Here is a 26,667-nt window from a genome sequence, read left to right on the forward strand (position 1 = left end):
AATACAGGGGATGTTTTTCCTCTTTTTACTGATGTCTAGAGAATAAACTAATTATCACTATAAATTTGGTGACCGTGTCAAGTTTTCAATTATGGAAACACCCCTTGAGTATAAAAAATATGGGGAGAATTTAGGATGAAATTATTATTCATTATTATTTTGGCGACATTAGAAATCTCGACAAGTATGTTGGCTACGAACATCAAATTCAGCAATCGATCATCAAACCCAGCCTTTGGTTCCATACAGAAACTTTTCAATTGGCGATCGAATCCAAAGCGAGTTTTTTATTAATCTCGCCAAATCCGTTATATTCGAAAGCATCTCAAACTACACTCAAGCAAGAAGCATTTTTGATTTTATTGAATCTTTTTATTTCGATTTTACAGTAGCTGTGTGTGTGGCTTCAAGGAGATTGTTAACAATTTAACAAAACTTTTAGATCGTTATATGAGTTAAACTGAGCAGTTAGTTTACATTAGTATTTGAAATCTGATTCTATGTAACCTGAGCGTGCATAAGTCTGTTTTCCATAACTGTGAGATTTTGAGTCCATGGCAGTGAGTAGTGAACTTTTCACATATCGCATTCATCGCCAGGAGTATGCTTATGTTTCCGTGATCGGCGTCTTCTGGTAGAGCGACGTCGCCCAGACGCTTTGCGACGTCCAGAAGAACGTCTTCTGGACCTCGATCGTTTTCTTCCTCCCGATCTTCTGGATTTTGTCCTGCGTCTGCCTCCGGACCTTCTTTTACTTCCGCTTCTGCGTCTGCGTCTAGCTCTTTCCGCAATTTTGTATTTGCCAGCTGTTATGGTTAATGCACCAGACTCAACGGAATCCTTGAGGAACGTGGATATGCCCTTTGCCTCTTCCTTGAGCTTCAGTTGCTTGGACGCTGAAACGTTCTTGGTTTGCTGTACCGATGATCCAGTCTGTTCTTGAAATTCATCAACGGCTTTCAATATGCATTTACCAACTTGTTTCACTCCGCTTTCATTTTTTCCAGCATTTGAGACTTTAATTGCCGATGCATCATTAGCCGGCGCTTGGGCTGATAATTTAGCATTCATTGGCGCGTTTTCATGCAAATTTACACCATCCATAATGAAAAACTTTAAATTTCTGACAAAAATTTTAACAGAACTATTGCAGTAGTAATTTCAGAGTTTAAATGAAAGGAAATGTCTAATTTTAAAAGAATGTCTCGTGTTTAAGATCGTAGCTGTGCTCATGCAAGATGCACAAGTCTCATGCATGGTCACTGATCTTAACCAAGGCTTAGCTCGAAAAGAAATGCTTATTGAATTAAGCCTTGTCTTAACAGAGTAACCGATTTAAAAACTTGTTTCTAAAACTGAAACAAAATACTAGTAGCTACTCGTGAAACAAAATACTTGTAACTGCTCTCATGAAAGTATCATAAGTTCTTAAAATAGTTTCCACGTTTGTTGAACTATTAAATGTAACAGCCCAATGCTATCTAAATAGTGATTGCATTACCCGCCCAACAATGATACCGGTACTCGGTATTTTTCAAATGGGGGTTCTTTCCGAAATTTTTTAAGTATTTTTTTCTGAAAAAGCATGTTTAAAAACATGGATTTAACCATTTTTAAAATCATTTGACAAAATTTAAGATTTTTTAACAATTTTTTTAATCGGTGCGCAGATTGAAATTCATTTTTTTCGTTTCTGCACATGACGTCACAAGTGATGAAATGCCATTCACTGATGCCATTGGCGCACAGCGAAATTTATCATAAAATGGCAACGGGGTTGACAGCCAAGCGTAAATATTTAGCTCGCCAAAATACAACACTTCAAAAAGACCACGCCTTATTTCCAAACTAGGACGTATAAAAAATTAATAAAAAATATTTGTTAGGAAAATGAAAGCTTTTTTCTGGCTATAGTTTTATTTTTATTTATTTATTTATTTATTTTGCTTATTCTATCAATTTTAGCGACTAAAAGTAGTACTTTTGACTGAAGAAAACACCTCCGTTGTGATACAGGAATACCGGTTTTGAAAATTTCTCAAAAACAAATAATCCATGAGGTTTTTTTTTTTTCTTTTTTTGCCAAATTTCATAGGTTTATTTAAAAAGTGCATTAGTTATGAAAATTTATTGGGAACAAAAATGAAAGAACAAATGTTATAACAAAAACCTAATAATACATGTAGAAAGAACTGAAGCATCATTGAGTTGACATCTGTGTCGATTGGGCTGTGCATATCATATAGTTTTTCTACATTTTAGTGAAGTCCTTGATTCCGAAACCCCCTCCCCTCCCCCCTTCCGAGTAATTAACAATAATTCCCATATTCGGTCTATACAATGTGTAATTTTGGTCACAATAAATAAAACTTAAAAGCTTGGTATTTTTTAATAGTTTGTGTAGAAAACGTTATATTTGCGTCATAATGTTTTGTTTTACACAGGTGGTTTGTCGAAATCCGCTTCCACTTCTGGTCAAAGAGTCTACGGAACATCAACAAGTAAACCTCGCTACTCCAACAACAATAGGTAAGTTCAGAGTCTTTTGACAATTACGATTAGGAAACCAAGAAAAGAGAAAAGAGTCAACAGGAAGAAAATCAGTCAACCCTGTCAAAATATTTATCAAACACGCAATCGTTATTACCGATGTCGGGTGAAAGCTTTCGAAATTAAGAGACAGTTAAAATGTAAACGATTTTCATCCTTCAAAATACTTTTCATTCGAAGCAATGAAAGAAAAAGCTTAATTGGACAACTTCATTGTTTTCCTGAAAGTGATCTGAAAATCAGAATTAGCTTAATAGATTCGTAATTGCATTTCTTTTAAATTTATAGTCACGTATTTTAAATAACTGAGGTCTTTACAATGAATTAATTAATGAATATGCATAAAGCGAGTTTAGTTTATGAATTAATTAAACTCGTTTTATGCATAACAGCAATATACTTCGGCACATATAAAGTTTCCTTTCCTTCGGTTTTGTAAGGGATAATATTTATAAAATGTACATATTTCAAATATTTAGTGAAGAAATACGTGTTATGAACCCTTTAATACCCCCAAAACCGACAAGAGATCACCTCAGAGTGGTCGACATGATGTAGCAACCCAGTAAATGAACATATCTAACTTGTGAAAAAACATAAAATTTTCTAGTTTTTTCTTGAAAATTTTGGATTTTTTTTAACCAAAGTATTTTACTTATGACCCCTCTTTCCGATTACGTGCTCATTAATAAACACTGATCCCCTCCTAAATCAAAAACTGAATTTGCTCTTGGGTTCTGTACTACATAATGATATAAATGCAACATATTCACAGGCAGGGTGTTCCAAAAAAATTAAGATTCGTTTCCATGAAAACATTTTGTTTTCAGGAAACTTGGTGGTAAAACACGTGGAGAGTGTCAGAGTAGCAACGAAAATACGGAAAACAGCCACCAAACAAGAGCCACTTGTGTGTTGTTCATACGAACCGTTATCGTCAGATGTTAATAATAGCCGTCCTGCACATTTTTCATCCGCCATGCCACCGGTTCAGTCCAATCTGTTCACAAGTAGCCTGATATTAACACCTGTTGGAGGATGTTTTCCGTAATTTTGCTTGTAGAGCTAACAGGCCTTTTTATAGCTTTAACACAAAGTTTTCAGAAAACGATGGCTATACTTTCTTTTAAGAAGAGCATTTCTTCAAACAGATCTGAAAGACTCTCAGAGGCTCATTCCATGTTCATTGTCAAAGCAAAATTAACTTGGATGATTCCTCCTGAACACGTATGGTACGCCGCAGAGTATCCTGGATTGCTTTTGCAGAACACCAGCTCAAGACTTGCTCAAACTGCCTTAGCCAGACTGAGGTCTGGCCACATTAGAAGTCTGGTCCTCGACGGCTCCCCAAAGGCCTTTTTTACCTGCCCTTGCTCGGCTATTGCCTCTCCCTCTCCTATTATCTCTTGTATCGGTGCCTCCGTGGGGCAACTATCAAATGAGAGTGGAGGTGTTTTTGACCATTTAGTGCGACACGATCTCTTGGACTTGGTCAAGGGGTCCGGTCCAAGGGGATCAGCAACAACAAAAGACGTGAAAGAAATCAATACATTAATGTTATTGTGCAAATAAATCGTTATTGTGAAACGTCCTGTATACATTGACCACGGAGAGTTGGCGGATGAAGTGGAAACAGACCACTTAATTTTGAAAAAAGGTAGGATCAACGAGAACGATCAAGCAGTTAAGTTTTTAAGCTGATCCTACCTATTTCCAAATGAAGTGGTTCGTTTCCGCTTCCAGTGTACCCCCGTCATTTCTCTGTGATCAAGTATAAGCTCAGAGCCAATGGCTCTCTCTCTTTCTCTCTCTTTTACAGGCAGTACCGTAACAACAACATCCCAAGCCTCAACTCGATCGCCCCCACGCAAGGCACTCGAACCGGAAGTCGGTACACGCCCCCTATCTCTGTCATGGAATCGTATGCAGCCGCCATCCGCAATGTGACTGTCCATCCTAGACCTTCCTCATCCTTCATGCACAGACCGACCACGAGTCGACCCCAGTCCACCACTAGCTCCAGGCCATACCTGTACAGCACGGGACCACCGGCGAGCTTCAAACCCATCTACTACAGGTAAGAATCAAGTGATGGTAATAGTTTCGTTTTCCTATGCAGATATCTATTGGGCAAAGTTAGCAACTATTATTTTCTATAATGAAGATATCATAGCTATAAAATTGCAATTGCAAAGCTCTTACACAGCAAGAATTATTTTTTCCATGAACTAGGGCTGCTACATTTGCATCCAAATTTGAAAAAAAAAAAAAAAAGACTCAAGCATGTCCAAAAGTGGTCAGTTTAGTTATTTCCAGGGCTGCAGAGGGGAAGAGAAAAGTACCGACTCCAACTCAGGGAATTTTAGGGCCTCAACTTCGACTCCGTAAGCACTGGCTAAGTTGTGGACTTCGGAGGAAATTGACCAACTGACTCTTAAAATTTTAAACCCTTCGACTCCCGACCAAGGGCACCCATATGGGAGGGGGAAAGTAGGGGCTTACCCCCCCCCCCCTCCCGCCTTTTAAATTAGAACTTCCTTGCTTTTAGTACTTTTTTCTTTGCAAAAATGTAAAAATATTTCTTCTTTAACTAATAAGGAATAAGTTATTAAAAATGTCAAATTTTAATAACTCTAAACTGTACTAAGATCGCTTTCTATGGGGAAAATATCCTGCTAAACCATGGGAAAAATAACTGAGCCCTCCCCCCTTAAAATTTTGCATGTAGGCGCCCTTACTCCCGACTCTGACTCCTTAACCCCAAAATCAGTCAGACTCCGATTCCACGGCCCTGGTAATTTCTGCCACAGATAGAAGTTCATTTAACATAAATAAGTATATTTTTTCTTCCTGCTGGTACATGGGTACATCAACCCAAAAAACTTGCCTTCTTGGCAAGCAATGTGAAATTTTAATGTCGCTCATAAATTTGATTTGATAAGCAGTGATGTTGCTAAGAGAAAAGGTAGGAGACATTGACCTACAAACCGCTAGGTCTCACTTTCCCTAAAAGATAAGAAAATTCTGACTGAAAATGAGTTGATATTGTCGCCTAGAATACTAATAGAGGATGATATGGAATGTGATGCTGATGTGAATGGTAATATAGGATCTATTTACGGTATTCTGAAAAGTAAGAAGACGTGTTTAAGGTGAAAAAATTCAAAAGATTTCTTTTCACTTTTAATGTGAACCAGACGTAACAAAAGTATTTCTATAAAGTTCCACTCTGAAATCTTATTCATTGACAACGGATGAGAGCTATTACTATTAGATGAAAGCTATACGAGGATAACACTCAACTATTTTGTACAGTAGCGGCGATTGGGGCTTATAAGAGGAAGAGGGCGATCAAAAAAAAAAAGACAACTAAAAACCAAGGGGATTTTTAGAGGCAGCAAAAAACATTTCAAAATAGAAAAAAAAATACATCATTTCTTTAGATCTGGTTTTGAGAATATTGAGGCAGATAAATGTATATTGATGCAAGTCTAACAACTTTACTTACGTTATTCTTAAGATTTTGATGAATTTTGTACACAATAACTTTCTTCGAAGAAACATTTAGACGTGAATTAGACTTACTTACCCCAAATTATTTTGTGATGTCACAAACATTTGGTAATAATTTTATCAAGTATGGCTTGTTTTGGTAAAACAATGGATTCACTAATATCTAAACAAGGAATACATAAACTAAAAGTGAGTTTCCCCCCCCCCCTCTCCGAATTGCCACCACTGATCTTATGTCAGAAAAGTCTCTTGAAAGAAAAAAAATAGTATTATTTAAAAAACCTAGAAGCACAGAAGTGAAGCGCGAATAATACATATTTGGAGAGTTCAAATAGTAGGAAAATGTTTTTTTCTCAAATTCAAGACAAATATTAAATAAAAATTAAAATTACATATGTTAAGCAGCCAGGCTGATTACTGATGAGGTGGAAAAGCAATATCTGGTTTACAGGAGGAAATTTTTGCATTTATTAGTTTTCAGGAATGTCAGCTCTTGCAGTTGTTCGTTAGCATCTTAATTAAGCAGGGTCACATTGAAATGAGCGAAACACGAGCATCAAACCCAGTTAGCTGTCAAAGTCCCGTTTTGAGTGGGAAATTCTCGTTCTCCAGTAGTCTGTCCCGTTGTCCCAGCACATTATTGCGAGGTGATTTTAGATATCCCGTTTTCCGTGTAATCTTGGGAATGTTTCAACCGAAAGTGGTTGGGTGGACATTTTTAAGCATTTTCATACCAATAATTTGAACAATGCAATATTTGGCCCTATTTTTGAGTTATTCGTATATTATGTTTTCTCGGTCTTAATGCTCCGTTAAAAAGGGTATTTTCGCTTATGAATGATTTGTGGGGTAGCGAAAAAGTACAGTTGCAAACTTGCGGTTCATAAACATAGTTGATTGTAAAAATTGTATGAAATTCTGCCCAGACTTCCATTTTTATTTGAAGTCAGCATTAAATTTACTCAAAAAAAGTCTATTTAAAAGTATAATATTTATCAAATCTTATTTTAGTGTTCATTTCTGTCCTTCTCTGTGATGAGCACAGAAAAAACGAGCTGATGTGTGCATCACATGAATTCCTTTTACTCCAATTTATTGTCATTTCCCCATTGCTGGCAATTTTAATGTGATTCAATAGTTTACTTTCTAAATATCACCAACAGTGGCCAAATTAAAACAAATTTTTTAAAAAAAATCGCCAAATTTGTCGCCAAGTTGGCGACCAAAAGACTGGCGGTATATCGCCAAGTGCCCGCCAAATTATAACACCACTTGAGTATACATCGAAATTAACAATGATTTCCCCCCAAAAAGGGGCAAAAGCTCCTTTAGAAACACCCGAATGCAACCAAAAGGGAAGGTGCACAACTAGACCCCACTAGGAATCTACGTACCAAATTTCAACTTTCTAGGACTTACCGTTCTTGAGTTATGCGACATACATAAAGACGTCACGAGAAAATTCGTTGTAATTAACTCGGGAATTGTCAAAATGGATATTTCGCGTGTCTATACATTCTTAGGCACTTATCCACGTGTGGTCGAGTCGAAAAAAAGAAACTCATCATTCATTTGGGGGTGATTAAAATTTAAATTAAGGGTCGATTTTTGAGAGAAAATTTTTTCGCGAATACAATACTTCCTTTTTTGTAAAAAGGAAGTAAAAAGATATGTAACTTATTTCTTTTAAACTTATATACTACTTGCAGATGCCTAAAATTGTTAAGTGTCCCGTTTTCAGGGTTGGGAAATGGCCACCTTACACATACTACGCAAATATGAAAAATATTTTTTTTTTTTTTTTTTGAGTAGTAATTGAAAGAAAAGACATGGTAAAAGCTATTTGAAAATGTTTCTAGCTGCTTCTGGTGAACTAGGGAAAAAATATTTTTAACACTCGCTGTCTTTTTAGTTCTTCAACATTTTCAAAAATGGAAGTTCGGTTTTGCTCAACACACTAAAACTTTTAAATTTGTTATTTAAAACGAGAGGTCATGGAGTTCATTTTATTCCCCCGTTAAATTTCAATTTGAAAAGTAACCCACACTGTAACTTCTCACAGCGAAAGTAAACTTCACCAGCAACAAGCAGTGAAGAAATTAACTGACATTTTAGGGTTTCGAAATGTTTATTGCACTTTTCAAAAGGCCGGAGGAGGAACTCTCAGTTAAATAACCTTTGTGTCATCCATCAATCAGATACAATGAGAAACTAGTGTTTTGTTCTGGATTGAAACACAGCATAAATTAAATCTTATTTATTCTTGCGTCACTTCGTCTCATGTTACTCACATTTTCAAAGAGAAAACTCGCCTGGAGGTTTAGAGTGCCAACTCAAAGCAATTTGTTAACTTTTGATGCGACAGGCGTGCGAAAGACGATTTAGCTAACCAATTCGAAATACATTATATGACTTGACAGCCATCTACTTATAAGTTTCCAGCCTTCATTTTGCCGATTTTTGGGATGCATTGTTTTTTATGTGTGTACAGGGCTGTGGAGTCGGAGTCAAACTGATTTTGGGGTAAAGAAGTCGGAGGCAAAGGCTCTAAAATATTGCTGGAGTCTGTCATTTTTCCTCCGACTCTGCAGTCCTGGTGTGCAGGAGTTGGAGTTTAGTAACTCCTACAATTATTTTTTGTCGTTGTTTATCAATACTTCAAAATAAATTACTTTTTTTTTCATATATAAAGACGTTTTTCTGTTCTACCTTTGAGTTTTTTATTACAACAGGACAAAAAACTGTGTTTTATGACTCTCAGTTCTTTCGTTACCCTGAACCTCATATGAGTCTCCTACTTCAAAAGCAATATTTTGATTTCAGAATATCCGGAAAATTACCTTATTTTGCAAAGTGACATAATTGATTCGAGTAAAACACATACGGGGTGTAAAAATATTCACAAGGATCATCCTTAAATGATGCCACGTTTGTCATTATTTTATTGTCAACCAATCGGTGTTATTTGTTTGAGACGAGAAATTAACATATTAGTTTGAATTGATTACGATTATTATTATTATTTCTCTTTTTGGAAAATGAGTATTTTCTTACCCTTTCACTTGTAATGACCATGCTTTTGAATTAAATTTAAACAAAAGATATTTCCTTAAAAAATCAAAATTAGTATTTTAAATCTCATATGATCCCCGTAGAAAGAAAGTACGAAAAGGATAACTTTTTTTTTTCAAAAAATGGGACATGGTTCACAGTGTTATTTTACAACCATTAAATGGTAAACATATTGTTGTTCATAACTCGGACATGAAAAAAGATTAATTGCTTATTTGAAAAATGCAATGAAAAAATTAACATCAAACCAAGTTTGTAATAAGTTGATTAAAATTATGGCAATTATATTGGCAATTGAGGAGCATGAGTTCATATTTGTCTTAGGTTCATGCCAGGGGTGTTTGTGATTCGAAATTTTCGCAAATTTCATTGATTTTGAGTTGACGTTTCCAACAATTTCGGGCTGAAACTGAAAAACTCACATTCTAAAACTGAAAAATTATTTAAAATTAAAAGTTCTCAAATGTGTTTTTTTTTTTTCAATGATGTCAATGACTTTTGTATGCATATTTGAGGAGTTTTTACGGGGGGGGGGGAGCTTGTTCCTAGTTTCTGAAAATTTTACACTGTTTTTGGAGAATTTTGCTTGAATCCACTATCACCCCTGGCGTTCATCTTTCTATAACATTCAGATTTTCAATATAATAACCTACATTTTGGTGTTTCAGTGATAAATTTTAAACTTTAGCAACATATATACATGCAATAAATTATTTACATTCATGACTGCTGTATGTAATTATCTTTTGTCTTCAAAAGTCTGGAACGTCGGCAATGTAGGTAATTTCATTTTTGAGGTTGTGCTTCTCTTGATACGATGTGGATAAAATTTTAACATAAAATGAAAGTAATGAAACAGAAGTGATGTCATAACTTAAATACAACTTAGGAACTAATAATGCATTTTTTTTTTTTTTTTTTTTTTGTAAATAATCAAAGCTGTTATAAAATTAAAAATTTACGAAAATGATGTTTTAGAATCTTTACATTTTATTTTTAAAAACCGTACTGCACCGTTCAGTCGTTTTACCACTCAGCTGTTTTACCGTTCAGCTGTTTCGTTGAGAATCTGAATTCTAAAATAAAGTATGAATAAAAAAAACCTGTCGCGAAAAGAAAACTGTGGCAACTGTAGTCATCCATAGTGTGAGAATCAAACTCTGCGAAAAGAATAGCTGGAGAGTTAAAATACGATTAGTAGATGAAAACAGAATGGCAAGTTTCCTCTTTGCTAAGAATTATGGAAGAATTCATGTAGTATAAGGAATGCAATTGAGCCCTTTCCACCGGGGAAAAAAAAGAATCAATTTCAACGCTGTCTTTCTACAATTTCAGAGTGACGTCCAAACCTGCGAGCTTTTCCCGTACTACTGGCCCGAGTAGCTACGAGGGAGATGACTACTACGGCAGCTACGAAGATGACAGCCTGGAAGAGCCTCAACTGATGGTGAACCAGCACTTGCGCAGCGGCGGCCGCACCGAGCTGTATATTAGGCCCATCTCGACACCTGCCTCTCGAGAAGAGAAATCTCAAATCAGACCGGTAAACGCTCCTCAGGGCCCCCCTCGCAGTGTGAGACCGAGCGTTGTCAGCTTTAACACTAGAGGAGATCAATCTTCCAGGACTTCTTTGGAAGACAACAGGTAAACGAATCCCTAGAGACCTGTGTTTGTTTTGTTGATTTCATAGGCGGGATATCAAACGAGTGTGACCACACGCATTCTAAATTTAAGAGGAGTTTTAAAACTAGCATATGAAATGTGGCAGCATGTGCCGTTTTCCACTGTCTATCATCGTTTTTACTGACAGGAATTGGTCTTCGTGAGTTATACCTCCGAATGGAGTGCAAAAGGTTGAGAAATATACTGCTATAAAAGTGTCCCGAAAAAAGGAGGTTCTTGTTCCCTGAAAATCCCATGCATCCGCGCTTGACTCAAATGGTAATTTTGAACATTTTGTATTAGGTGTCTGTTGTCAGCTCTATATTTTATAACACTTTCAGACAGCATAGTACAGACATCTAAAGAGAAAACTTGGCAGGTCAGGTCGAAGGTGTACTGTAATCATAGCCCTTAAACTACTATAGTGCATGATTATTGTACACCGAGCTTAGCCGTCGGTATGTATTCGAGTCTATATTTCTCTATACATGCACCACACATACTTGCACCACACATTCTCTATACATGCTTGCACCACACATACTTAAATGGTTTACTTGTTGGTCGGGAAAGCTAGTTCCGGAGTGATAGGTACGGGGACCCTAGTGTGTTATGTTATGTATTTGTTGGTACAAAACGGAAGCAGCATTCCTAAACTACTGCATTCAAAATTAATAAAAAATAATTATTAAATCCATTTTAAATGAGTTATTTGCCTGGTTCAAAGCTATCCTGCCATTTTGGGTCACTTTTGGGTTTGAGTACGCCAGAAGTGAGATGCAAAACCAATTAGTTTAATAAAAGTAGAGTGCATTTTTAATGCAGTAAAATAATATCTGTATAAAAGCTTTCCATTATTACAAGATTTCACAACATTACAAGATTTCTATCATTTATAATATTGCATAGAATATTGGGTACTTTTCCGTTAAAGGTGACGCATTTTTTTTATTTTTGGATATTTTAATTTGTTCATCGCTATTGCAAACTAAAACGTTCTTATTCAGCAGCAAGTTACCGCCACTGAGTCAGGGCAGAGACCCCAGAACTGCATGAAATGTAACAGACAGCCCGATAACCATATCCTGAGACTGCATTCTGAATACCCAAGCTTTACCATCAATTAACGAGTTGAACCGTACCATGCTGCGGACACTCGCTGGTGAGAGGAATTTATTTTAAGTACCAGTTTGTTGGTACTCTCAGCTGCAGTGAAATGACATCTGCCTCCAACTCTTTTATTCACTACTAGTGGTCCCTGCACGGCTTTGCCCGTAGTAGAAAATTAAAAGGTCGTTTGGTTTGCCTCTATATTTACAAATAATGGATGATGAATTTCTCCCCAATTTGCTATGTTAATTTGCTCGTCCACATTATGGTAATTTGCTCGTCACTGTTATGGTAATTTACTTGTTCTTGTTATGATAATTTTCTGGGTAAAATGTTCTTAAAATTGGAATAGAAAAAGAACGAAATCGAATTTTCGAAAAATCGCTTCGAGGTGCTCACCCCATGCTACGAAACAATTCTGTGCCAAGTTTCATGAAAATCGGCCAAACGGTCTAGGTGCTATGCGCGTAATAGAGATCCCGACTTTAAACTTTATTATTAGTAAAGATTTCTAACAGAGGAGTTCCAATAAGAACGAAACTGCAGTCTCAGGATGTAATAACCGGACTGTCTGGTACATTGCATGTAAAATGTTTTCGTAAGTTGGCAGCATTCTAAAAGTTCAGTTTCAAAATTCTAGGGTTGTCTTATACTTGTGTAGATATTGCAAAATCAAGTGACGCACCTATGACGGAAAATTACTAAATGCTGCAATGTAGGAAGAACACTTTTAACGTTTTGGCTGTTAGCGGGTTGGAGAAGCGTAGAGATACCGTTATGGAGCAGGAAGTCTTGGAGGATGAATCAGGTGTTTCCAGCATTTCTCAAGTTTTCAGCGATGATGCTGTGAACTGTCATTTTATCAAGTCCAACTTCATCTGCAATCGTTCTCACAATTAACCGGCGCAGTGGGGCGAAAACGCCAAAAAGCGCTTAAAAATCTTTTTTTTTTCCCCCATATTCAACCAACTGGGGATAAAAAATTTGCACAGACCAACCTCTTAGGCAATTGGAACTGGAATTTTAATGCCCTTCGTCCATTACAAAGCTGAAGGGAACCTTTAGACGGTAAAGAACCATGAGTGCTGGAATTTACAAAAATTGCTTTTAAGCAGTCTATTTTTTTTTTCTTACTAAAGGTGGGTATAGTAGACCCTCGTTTTATGCGGGTTAATTTTACGCGGTTTAAGATTTAACACCTTTATTTTATTTTACGCGGATGAGTTTCGGTTTTACGCTCGGTTTAATGTAAATAGAAAAAATTTTCCCCTCTTTCAAAATCCAAACTCATAAAGTTGCAGATTACACGCAATAAACTGCATTTTGGCGTGCTAATAATCGAGCTTGGGCCACTGGAGACAGTTTATATGATTGATTCCAGAGCTCTTTCCTGAAGTAAAGTTATTGAACTCGCACAGTTCAGAACTCAGTGGAAGAAGAGCTTTTAGGAGTGACAAAGGAGACCAAAACCAACGAGGGTACCGACATCGGTGACACACAACCAAAAGTATTCACATTGAAAATTTTGAGCCATTCCTCGACAATAGAAATGATCTTTCTGATTTGTTAGTAAAGGAAGATTCTGTCATGGAAATGACGCAAGTGATCATGGATGTGTTAATGCTCTGCAATGAATTACAGAGAAAAATTCTTAATGACTGTCAAAAGACTGTTATAGCCAGCTACTATTTATAAACCCCCAAAACAAGAAATTAATTTATGTTTTCTTTATGCATGTTGTGCATAAAAATCGATATAAGTACACATTAATCTTATTATACAATTAGTCATCACTAGAATGAAGTATTTTTTTATCTACGGAACCTAACCCCTATTTTAACGCTACTATTCGGTCTCAATTTACGCGGTTTCGTTTTACGCGGCATTTCCGTGGAACGTTACCCCCGCGTAAAACGAGGGTCTACTGTATTTAACTTTTCTCGTGTACAACGATAGTAATAGGATAAAAAAAATGAGTAATCGAAATCTCAAACCGAAAATCGGTTTTGATCAGCACCGAAAACTTGGGAATGCAAGGTTATTTTTTTCAAAGCACTCTACAAAAAAAAAATGTCCTCCTATGTCCTCTTAGAAATTAATATTAATTAGTCATAAATGGCTTGTAGAAAGACCCTGAAAACGAATTAGCTGCGTAAACCTGCGAACTTTGAACCCTGAGCCCAAACAAATCGAAAAAACTCGTTATTTACATGCCTGTGAAAACAAACAAACGAGAGAGGTTTTGAAACATTTTTAAGCGTTTTTAACCGTTTAAAAAAGCACTTAAAAAGGTTTTTTAACCTTTCTCGCTTGTTTGGTTACACAGGCATGTTATTATGAAGTTTTTTCGATTTGTTTGGGCTCAGGGTCCAAAGTTCGCAAGTTTACGCAGCTAATTCGTTTTCAGGGTCTTTCTACAGGCCATTTATGCCTAATTAATATTAATTTCTAAAAGGACATAGAAGGACATTTTTTTGTAGAGTGCTTTGAAAAAAATAACCTTGAATTCCCAAGTTTTCGGTGCTGATCAAAACCGATTTTCGGTTTGAGGTTTGAGTACTCATTTTTTTCGTCCTATTACTATCGTTGGACACGAGAGAAATTAAATATACCCGCCTTTAGTAAGAAAAAAAAATTATGGACTGCTCAAAAGCAATTTTTGTAAATTCCCGAACTCATGGTTCTTCAACTTTCTAAAGGCTCTCTTAGGGCTTTGTAGTGGACGAAGGGCTCTAAAATTCCAGTTCTGATTGCCTAAGAGGTAGGCCTGCGCAAATTTATTAATCCTCATTTGATTTAATATAGGGAAAAAACCCCATTTATAAGCGCTTTTTGGCGTTTTCGCCCCACTGTGTGGCGGTTCGAATTTAGCAAAACACGCACACGATCCACATTTACGTCCGTTCCGCTGGTTGACGGACACACTGTTTGAGATTCATACTCGACGCTCTCCCAGCCATCTTTAAAACACTCGTGCCACCAAAACACGTGCTCCTCTGACAGACAATTATCTCCGAACACTTGCTTAAACATCTCTAGTCTCTGAGGCGAATTCACCAAGTTCCACTCAAAACTTAATCCTGTAACGCTGCTCAAATGTTCTCTGCATTTTGGAGCTGGAACCGACGTTAGCAACAGGGGTACACTATAACGACGATGCTGTTCGAACAAAGACTTTCAGGTGACTGCCGATAGGAGTGAGTCCCACCAGTAACCCCCACCACCTAACCAATTTGTATGCTCTTGAGAGGTACAATCGCACCAGGAAAAAATGAGTCTCATTACTTATTATACAGACCCTGCATGCGTTGAAAGTCGTATAAAAGAAATCCCGTCAAATTATTCCAGTTTAAGGAATGGTCATCGTGGCCTGGTCGGTAAGGCGTCTGACTTGAAACTGAAGAGTCCCAGGTTTGATACCAGCCGGTCGAAGATCCTCCGTGTTCGCTGATAGTGAATGGGACACGTTAAATATGTTCGTGATTGCAAAGTCCTCCAAGTTCCCATTCCAGATCAATATCTCTGGCGCTTCTGGACCAAGGATTGTTCCGCGTCTGGTCTGAATTTAAAAAACAGAGCTTCAGGGCCCCATTTAACTGGTTAAGCCACTTATAGTGGTAGATACGGGGGACCATAGAGCGTAATGTAACATAATGTTTATGAAATTTGGCTCAAACGTATAACCACTGCTACAAATAACAAATTTCAATTGCTTTCAAGGCCATCCTACGTCAGGAACATCGTCCGGCCGGCAGCCCCTACCCATGGAAGTAACGTCCGGTCCCGCGCCCCACCTTCGTACCCCTCCAGGCCATCTAGCTCTGGGGACAGCAGCCTTCAGAACCTGGACAATAGTGGACGGGACAGCCTGGACGCCCAGTTCGGGACCAACCCTCGGACTATCCGGCTGCCGGATGGACCCCTAGACGCCATGAGGAAGGCGGAGCGCAGTCACAGTCCACAGCAGCAGCTGGAAAAGCCACGCGTCACTTCCACGCGATACGCGGACAGGAACACCTACAAGACGGGTGAGTAGACGAAAACTTCATGCATATATTGGTCATTCTTCAAAAAGTGTAACTTTTCTGTCACACGGCTTTTACAGTAAAAACTTTAAGGAGCAATTCATATAACAATGATTTTTAATTTCATCAAAAATATATCTATTTAAACCTGCCAACAATTTTTTCAAAAAATAATAATTTTTATTTTAGTATATTTTTGGTTCACAACATGTGGATTCTCACCTCCGTGGCATGTCACACACCTGGTGTGACTGTTTATGTTGCTTAATAACTTGTTTGATTAAAAGTATATACTTCTTTATTGATTATTCCTTTCACAAGTGTCTCAAACACTAATTGTTTATGTATATTTAATTTTTTAATATTGTGTTTTAGTTCGTTTTAGTAGGACAAGAAGTCATGTCACACAATAAATTCTCACCTCCGTTACCTAAACACAAAATGCCATTCCTCATTAACACGTGGCAGTAATGACATCAAATTTTATTTTTCATGATAATACAAGGGAGCTCGCTTGTTTATTTCTAGCCATAGTTGAAGTTGTGAGCTTTTCGTCGAAAAACAAGAAGATAGATTTTACTTTAAAAACTTAGTATGATTATTCTGACTTCTCACTTCCGTGAACTTGAATTTCAGGAATGTAAATTAATGTAAAAAAAGAAGTGAACATGTTTTCATATGCTTGACATGTGCAGATTGTAGCAACGAAGAAAAAAAAAATTCCCTGAAAAATGTATCTATTATTCCTATATTAATGGAACATACCTCACTTCCGTGACAGACCTTATCAATGTCATTATTTCTGTGATGAAAATAAATGATGGAGGAGAAATACATCAATAATAGGCATTCTAGCAACATTATAAATTGGCAGTATATCGTCAAATTTACTAAACACTGTTTTTAACATACATTTGAAACTATTAATTAAACCGTACTTTAATTAAGAGAGCTTAATATTATATTCCCACTAATCATTAAAATAGCTGATTGTTTGCACAATTAACAAAATTACTACTTTGATATTAAATTAGCCTCGATTTTTAAACATTAAAAGTTTCTTTCTTTTTTTTTTTGTTCTGTGAACAAAGGCATTTTTTATTTTTTTTATTTATGAGTAAAATAATTGGAACTTAGCTGGGCCATTGTTTATGGTTACTTCTAGTAGGTAACACTTTCATGTAAGAATGAAAAAAAAAGAAAACAAAAGGTTTCGAAATTCAAAAATATTTGCACTCAAAGGTTACGTTTTCTGGAGAATGACCCCTATCTCTATTTTTCATTGGAAAACATTCTAACGCACAGCAGCCTAGTAGTGTGTGCGAAAAATATCATCTGATGGTTAAAAGGTTTTTTTTTTCTTTAAATCAGACGCACACACATACAGACAAACATTTTCCAAAAATAGTCAAAATGAATTCAGCACATCTTAAAACGTGTAAATCCGTCAAAATTCGAAAGTTTTCACGAGCCCAATACTCTCTCAATATAGGAAGTAATATCATACTAATTAGAATTAATTTTATTGCTTTGTATTTTTTCTTATTTATCTTTTACCAACTTTGATTATCAGTCACATGTTGTTTAAAAACTGTGTTTTGATATTTTTTTAATGATTATTTAATTTTATTTTATTTTTCTTAGAACGCGGATACAAAAATAAAAGAAATTTTAAAAGGTTCGATATCTGAAATTTCACTACGATTTCTTCGTATTTGTTTGAATTAAAGTATATATGTATATCGTTCCTAAATTATCATTTTAAGTGAAATTATGCTTTTGCGTTTTTAAATGCATTTTGCTCTGGTGATGCATTTCAACGGACGAAGAATCGTACAAATCCATTTATTAAAACAGGCATGAGAGTTAAAACAGGTTTCGGAAAGAACTTGTGTGTTTATATACTAGATATAAATGCTGCACATTTGGCAATCAATGTAGTTCTGGCCCTGTATGGTATCGGTGATTTAAAGAAATAAAAAATTTCCCTGAAACATTTTCCATGTCAAGAAGCCACTTTAGTGCTCTCTCTCTCTCTCTCTCTCTCTTTTTTTCTTCATCTGTAAAATTTAGTATCACTTGCTTTTACTTAAGTTTAGTGCATTGTTTGAATATAGAAGTGCTTTATTACTATTTGCAATGATAATAAACCACTTTTCTATGTAAATGAAAACAGAAAACGCATAGGAGATTAATAAACCTTTTCTTGGCAAGTGAGAAACGAACTAATGCAGTGCAAAAAGTCGTGTCGCACTACAAGCTTCAATGGGGTTGTTTACTTCAGTCAAAAGTACTACTTTTAGTCACTGAAATTGATAGAATGAGTAAAAAAATAACAAGGACCAAGAAAATACTTTCATTTTCCCAACAGTTATTTTTTAATTAATTTTTTAAAATGGTGCGAATTTGAAAACAAGGCGTGATCTTTATGACGTCACAAATGATGCAATTTGGCGCATCTTTCTACCACGTTTCCACGGTATAATAATCAAGAAGCGAATTAAATATTGCGCTCTATGCTTGCTATCAACCATATCGTTGCCAGTACACGTGAGTAAAGATGCGAGTTAAATATTTTTCTCCGTGAATGGCAACACTGAATGGCATTTCATCATTTGTGATGTCACACGACAGAAACGTAAACAATGAAAGCGCACCGATTTAAGTAATATTTTAAAATTATTAAACTTGAACAAATTATTTAAAAAATGGTCACATCCTATGTTTTAAGCATGCTCTTTCAGAAAAAAATACTTTTAAAATTTTGAAAACAAATTTCTTTTTTCGACATTAATTTTGTTTTTCCTGATATGTGGACCGACCAGTAGCATACCTAGGCTTACATACCACAAACTTAGGTTTGAATCTCAGAGAGAGCATAGATAATATTAGTTACTACTTTTGAACCATCAAAATGTAAAGACCTTGTTGCGACACTTTCTATTTTTCACTGTGTCTTCATTTTAGATGATTCGTCACAAAGTTACGACGATTACCCGGAGTACTACTACGATGACGAGGAATATGAAGATGATGATGATAGCGCCCAGAACATCAGCCCGGTGCCTAAAGTAGTGATCCGACTGCAGAAACCACCCTCCACGACATCTACCACCACCACAACCACGACTCGGCGGACGACCCCCACCACGACCAGGAAGCCCACCGCGGCTACCACCAAACGCACCGCAACCACTCGCCCTGCCAAACGACCTCTTCCATTCGGTATCAGCAGGCCAGCCACCAAATCGCCCATCAAGACTGGACCGAAGCCGTTGCCCAGACTGCCATCCAGGTTATTTCTTTTTGTTCCATCGATTTAAAATACTCTCATATATGGATGCCTCTCTTGCAAAATCGACTAACTCCATAAAACAAAACGTAAAGAAAAGTTATAAAGAAGATGGTGTTACATAGGGGAGTAAGGTGCCATAAGAGTAAACAGGCCCTCATGTAACATTTTCTGCCATAACAAAAATTGTGTCAAGTGACGTATATTCAACAATCAGGCATAAATAAAAGAAAAAAAATCATCATGCAAAATTTCACCTCCAAACAATGACGACAGATATTAAAATTACTTTACTTTTACGAAATTAAAATAAAATCAGAAAGATGGATTTAAAAAGCGTAACCATGGAAACACAAAATAAAATAAGTTTCAGAATTGAAAATGAGAAAGATGGAAATAATGAATTCAAAAAGCGTTACCGTGGAAACGCAAAATAAAATGGTTAAAAACCTGAATAGAGAACAGATTTTTGAACTTCATTTAATTCGCTTGTAACTTTTTTTCTAATGGAGATAGAGGGTTAAACTTCCGACCATAGGTCGAGTTAGATCTGAAGTAAAAAAGGTAGCTTTTTTCAATGGTATCAAAAAGAAAACTGTAAGACAATTCCATCACTTTTTATTGATAAATTTAATGGAGAAAGAAGTGCCTAAATTTCAGCTAAGCCTAAACAAATTCGAGCTAAAAACGTTAATAACTCCCGCCGCAATTAAGTTAGAGCGTTGGAACAAATTGCGTAGAACGCGGAAAATTCTTCCCTTTCCAACGATATATAATATTACTAATTGCGAGTAATTTTTCATCCCCATATTCGGGAATTTATGTGAAAATTGGGCCTAAATTGGAATAAAAAATGAACTATTCATCGAATTGTTTTCGAACTGGTCTGCAAACCTTCTCAGGACTTAAAGGAACAAATTGTGAAAATTTCAGCGAAATCGGCCGGGTACTTCTCGAGTTTTGCGAGTTCAAACACACAGACTCTTTTTGGACACTTCATTTTATATTATGTAGAGAAGAAGTATTGTATTCGCGAAAAAAATTTCACTCAAAAATCGGCCTTAATTTCCATTTTGCTCACCCCCGAATGAATGTTAAGTTTTTTTTCAACCCGTCCACATGTGGATAAGTGCCTAAGAACGTTTAGACCCCAGAAATATCCATTTTGACAATCCCCGAGTTAATTACAACGAGTTTACTTGTGACGTACGTACGTATGTATGTATGTATGTGCGGATATGCGTATATATGTCGCATAACTCAAGAACGGTATCTCCTAGAAAGTTGAAATTTGGTACTAGACTCCTAGTGGGGTTTAGTTGTGCACCTCCTCTTTTGGTTGCATTCGGGTGTTCCTAAGGGGGTCTTATATACCTTTTTGGGGGGAAATCATCGTTCATTTCGATGCAAACTCAAGGGGTGTTATAATTTGGTGTACACTTGGCGATATATCGCCAGTCTTTTGGTCGCCAAGTTTTGGCGCCAACTTGGTGACAATTTTAGCGATTTTTTTTTTTTTAAATTTGGTTTCAATTTGGCCACTGTTGGTGATATTTAGAGAGTTAACTATTGAATCACATTAAAATTGCCAGTAATGGGGAAATAACATTAAATTGGTGTAAAAGGAAGTCATGTGAGGCACACATCAGCTCGTTTTAAAAAGGGGAATTAATCAATTTGGCAATTGAGGCATCCATATGTGGCTATTACAGAAAAGATCGGGAACCGATTATTATTAAAACTCCAATGACAAAATATAACGTTGTTAGCGCTTGTTAAGTTGGCAAGGAGGCGTTTAACATGTTGAAAATTTAAAAGAAAGTATTTGTGATATAACACAGTGCGGTGCCGTGAAAAACATTTAAAAGAAGTCACCAGCGGCGACCAGTTGGTTTGCTTAAAGATAATCGCCAAAATCATTTCTTGTGTAGAAGATACAGGAAAAAGCATTCTAAGAATGAAATAATATACAAAAGAAGAAAAAGAAGCATTGTACGTGCAAGCTTTTAAAAGCACGGTCATGACATCCAGAGACTGCAAATTCGTCCTGCTCATCAGTCTGGAATAGTCAATGACCGAGTTAAAGGCAGATGATCTATTATTGAAGCTGAAATTACCAACAATCTGATAGCTGAAATGAATTTAGCACACCAGCGAGAATCTGCTAGCAATGGTGTGGTTCATCTCGTCAATTGAAGCTTAACTTCAATTTACAAGATGAACCACGCCATATACCATTGCTAACGGAATCTCGCTATTGTGCTGAATTCTTAGGCAATAAGCAGTTCCTGGCTGTCGGTATTTTGCATGTAGTTCTGCCTTAGCCTTAGCTTATGGGAAGTAACTTACTGCTTAAGAAGCGTTTTGGTTGTTTAGTCAAAATACGCAATTTATTACTCTTGACACCTCTACTACAATAAAACGTAACATTACAGATGAGCGGGAAAAAAGCACGCCTTGCATGCAAGACATAAAACAATTGAGTATAATGCTAGATTAATCACGTGAAACGGCACCTGGAGAACCATGATAGCCAACAGAGCAATGGGGTTGTTTCCTTCAGTCAAAAGTAGTACTTTTTGTCACTGAAATTGATAAATAATAACATGGACTCAGAAAATACTTTCATTTTCCCAACAGTTATTTTTTAATCAATTTTTTAAAATGTCCGATTCTTCAAACAAGGCGTGGTCTTTATGACGTCACAAATGATGCACTATGGCGCATCTTTCTACCGCATTTCCACGTTATGATAATCAAGTAGCGAATTAAATATTGTGCTCTACGCTTGCTATCAACTATATCGTTGTCAATACACGTGAGTAAAGATGCGAATTAAATATTTTGGACCGTGAGTGGCAACACTGAATGGCAGTTCATCATTTGTGATGTCATCGGCAGAAGCGTTAAACGATGAAAAAGCACCGTTTTAAGTAATTTTTTAAAAATATTAAACTTAAAGAAACTATTTTTAAAAAATGGTCAGATTCTATGTTTTTAAGCATGCTCTTTCAGAAAAAAATATTTTTAAAATTTTGGAAACGACCCCATTCCACAAACACCTAATTCCTCAAAGGAAACTAATAAGTATTTTGTATTCAGTGCAAAATATAGGTTATTCAAGGAATCTTTTCCCTGGGCTTATTATTCTTTTTACACTAAATGTAGTGGCATCATTAAAATTCAAAAAAATATTGTAACGGATTCGGCGCGACTTCCCACTTTCTTGAAATGAAGACACAGTTCTTGATAAAAACACAGGAGCTTTATTTACACTATGTACAGAAGAAATCGTTAACAACTGCGAAATTAATCATCAGCAATTAAGCAAATATCACACCACACCGTAAACTCAACGGTTACACACGTATTTACTTCCAAATACCAAAAACAACACAGCGAAATGCCTCGCAATAAACAGAACAAATACGCTCTCAGTTCGAAATCTCAATCGAAACTACCCTCTTTATCACGCGGGACCCTTTTATAAACATCGAAAGAAATCTCTCAAATATTCCAAACGCTTCTGGAAAATAGTAGACCGTTATCAAATTTTATAAATGAACAAAAAAGAAATAGGGGGTCGTATACTTTAGCGGAATGAAAAGGGGTTGTATATTCATTACGGGAAACTATTTACAGGTTACGTTACTGCAATAATTACTATTTACAGAATTTGTAACAATATATATTTTAGATGATTTTAGTGAAATATTTAAGAACTTGGTAACTGGCTGACATTAGTGAAAGTAGCATCTCTGTTATTTTCCTGGTTTTTAACTAGATTTTTTAAGTCGTCCAAAATGTATTTCGAAAAATTCAATTGTATCATTAAATCCAATTTATTAAAAATATATAATAAACCAGGGGAAAAGATCTTTTAGAAAATGTATACTTTGCCTTGTTTGTTACAAAATACTTCTGGTTTTGCTAAAAGATCGGCAGTGTAAAATTATCAAATACCAATTAAAAATTAGTTGCTAATCGCTAAGCGTCAAATAATGTGACAAAAATATTTTTTTCAGAAGGAAAAAAAAACTATCCCTAAGAGTTACCCTTTTTACTGTAAGAAATTCAAATAAAATTACATACATTTTGTAAAAGTGTTTTCTCTGCCAATGCAGTGTTGCTGCACAGAAAGTAACCTGAGTTTCTCTACACTGGGAAACGCAATAATATATTTTTTTTTAAATACATCAACAAGGATATGCATTATTTATGCTATTTATTGTTATAAAAATTAATACCAAACTCGTTCTTTCATTTTTATAGCTTTTTCATTGTCATTTTTCAGTAATTTCTGATTGTACAGGTTATAGCTTTTTCATTGTCATTTTTCAGTAATTTCTGATTGTACAGGGTGTTAAAAATCCTTGACACATTTAAAAAATTCATAGAAAACCAACAAATTGTCGTATGAATTTGCGGTTTGCACCATAATACTTCATAGGTTCAAGAGTTTTTTGGACATCGGAAAAAAAATGAAAAGGGGAAAAAAAGAAGAAGAAAGAATGTAATTCTTCGTTTAGTAATTTTCATTCCTTTTTGCGTTTTCCACTGTCAACAAAAACGATTTAAAAGTAACTTTTAAATCGTTTCTATATATATATATATATATATATATATAAACAGTGGCTCCCAAAAGTGTTCGTACACCTACGATTTTCAATAAAATAGGCCATTATCCATTGGTTAGAATTAATATTTCGGAATAGGTATTTTATTATAAGATCTATGATCGATATTTAACAAAACTACATGAAAATTTTTAATAAAACATTAAAACATAATTTTTAAAAAATCAAAAACCAAAAATTGCCGGAAATTTTATCTCACAAAAGTCTTCGTACACTTTGAAAAAATGTCGAAAAATTAGTAAATAATCTAACTTTTTACAAAGTTATTATTTAGTAGAACATCATGCAGTATCAACAAGAGCTTTTAAACGTCTGGGAATAGATTTCATTGTTTTTTCTTTCTTTTTTTGCGTAATTTCTGAGTAAGTGTTCAACCCCAGTTTGAGTCTTACTGTTTCTAGCTCTATTTTCGTTTCAAAGCTGTATTTTCGTAATCTAGCCCCCAGATACCTCTAAATATGTTACATTAAGTTCAAATCTGGAGATTGAGGGGGTATTTCTAAGCTTAAGGACAATTTTTGAGGCACCAAACGCAAACGTGTGCTTCTTATCGTTATCTCGATAAAAAACAAAGTTGTTTCTGATTACCAAATTTTGGGCTAATATTTTAAAATTGCTTTTTAAAATATTTAAATGAACAGCATGATTCATTATTTAATCAAAAAATTCCAAATTTCCAAGTCCTGATGCTGTAATGCACCCTCACACTAAAACACTTTCACCGTCCTGATTAACTGATCCAACTAAGTTCTTCAGATTAAGTTCCTAATATTTTCTTCTATTTACAATTATACAACAATTCAACGAAAAATGTTGAATTTTTCTTCATCTGTAAGTAAGACGTAATTCCAAACGTTTTGAGCTTATTTATCATTGATTTTGCGACGGAAAGCGTAAGCTTACTGTTATTCGCACGAACAAGAAAATTTCTGCAGGAAGAGGTCTCATTTAATCCAGTTAATCAGAGAACTTGGCGAACAATTTTAGGTGAACATTAAACGTAAAATGTTTCATTCAATTCTGCAGAAATTTTTTCAGCACTCAAATGTGTATTTTTCATAATTTTTTTAACTGTAAACCTCCGATCACGCATTGTTAACTTTGCCAGTTGACCTTTTCTTACCGTGTTTTCGATCCTATTCTTGTCTTTAAAGCATTTTATCAAGCACTTCACTATAGAATGGTATAAATTACTTAATTTAGAGACATTTAAAACCAATTCACCGCTACTGTGAGTAAACAATTCAAATTTCGAATGGTGTTTGTGGTGTTTTTCAAATACCAGTCATTTTAAAGTAATAAGCACAATATTAAGGAATAAATAAACAAAAAATTAAAGCCAAATGACTTTTAAGGGTCAACACAATGCAAAAATAATAAAAAAATGACATATGATAGTTTTAATCATGAATTTATTCGAAAAAGTTTGAGTGTACGACGACTTTTGTGGCGTATTATTTCTCCGTCTCTTCATTTTTTGACAAATTTCAAAAATAAAATCTGGCAATATTTTGAAAAAAACTACTGAGTTTTATTCAGAATGGCATAAGAATGGTGTGAAAGAAAATTGGACTTCATATTCAAATTCAGTTTTGCGTTATTTTGGTTTTACTACAAAATTTCAAGGTGTACGAACACTTTTGGGAGCCACTGTATATATATAAACCTTTAGTTTAACAATGAACTTTTCATCTGAATACAATGACAGAAAATAATTTTAAAGCAGTAATTAACAGCAACGAGTGGAACTCATTCAAAATTAAAAGTGAAACTAAAGCATTTTCCCCCACCCCAATCCTAAACAAAAAATATAATTTAAAAAATTGATATGGCTATTACATGACTTAAATAATTTATATATACGTATATTTTTTATGAAAAAATAAATGGGTATGTGCTTTAGAAGTTACACATCTTAAATTCACATTTTTTTAATGAATATTTTTAACATTTTAACTACACTCATAAACTTAGTAAAAGTAGAAAACAACACTTTCAAACTTAAAGAAATAAAAAATTTCGTTAGTGTTTAATGTCTGAAATTGCAAGAGCACTAAAAGGAAACGTGTAAAAGTATCAACAAAGTTCCCTGTTGAAACACTTACGCTCTCTAGCTTGTTGAAAACTGACGCACGAAAAACTGTTTTACAGAGATTGACGACAGAAATATCGGCTGCTTTCAACTATTCAAAAGTCGGCAATATGTAACATTGGGTTCTACAGAAATCCGGCCAAATAACGCCAAAGAAACACTGGGTTTGGCATCTCAGTTTTGGCGCCTAATTTAACGCCAACTTATTTATGATGATACCTCAGTTTGCATATCGATTTCTTACTTCCGCTTCATGATCAAATTTTACCTTCATCTCACCAAGACTAGTGCATCTTCAGAGATGATTTCCGTGGAAGCCCAAGGACCGGAATCTTCTTTGAATTGCGCATAGTAAAGTAATGAAAAAGTGTTGGAGGAACAACGTCATCAACAATCGTCAAGCGGTGTGCAACCTTTACGCAACTATGGAGATAGGTTGTGCAATGTGTTAGGGAAAAAAATACAAATCCTAAAGCTGATGTGAAATTAACGTTTATGTGCAACTACAAAGACATATAGAAAATAGTGCTTTTCAAACATCCAACAGCAACCAGAAAGGGAAATGAATAACTAGGTGTACAGGTTCAACATCAAAAATTTCAATCAATTCTGTTTAGTTTAGTTTTCCGACAAGTCCGAATCTTCTGACAACACAGCATATCATGGAAACATTAGATGAACGTCATTAGGAGTCAAATAGTCACAAATTAAAAA

The 26,667-nt window shown here is 35.4% G+C and overlaps 1 protein-coding gene across 1 annotated transcript in view; it reads left to right on the forward strand.

The window, feature by feature from the left end:
• The window catches only part of LOC129219780 (uncharacterized), a 242,999-nt gene that overhangs the window by 205,502 nt on the left and 10,830 nt on the right, over window positions 1-26,667 (forward strand). Inside the window, exons 3-7 of the mRNA XM_054854080.1 lie at window positions 2,445-2,529; window positions 4,370-4,627; window positions 10,471-10,779; window positions 15,628-15,935; window positions 18,900-19,227. Coding sequence (XP_054710055.1) covers window positions 2,445-2,529; window positions 4,370-4,627; window positions 10,471-10,779; window positions 15,628-15,935; window positions 18,900-19,227 — 1,288 coding nt within the window. The remainder of the gene's footprint in view (window positions 1-2,444; window positions 2,530-4,369; window positions 4,628-10,470; window positions 10,780-15,627; window positions 15,936-18,899; window positions 19,228-26,667) is intronic.

The sequence above is a fragment of the Uloborus diversus genome, chromosome 4 (assembly GCF_026930045.1).
Source record: "Uloborus diversus isolate 005 chromosome 4, Udiv.v.3.1, whole genome shotgun sequence".
In the NCBI taxonomy this organism is placed as follows: Eukaryota; Metazoa; Arthropoda; class Arachnida; order Araneae; family Uloboridae; genus Uloborus; species Uloborus diversus.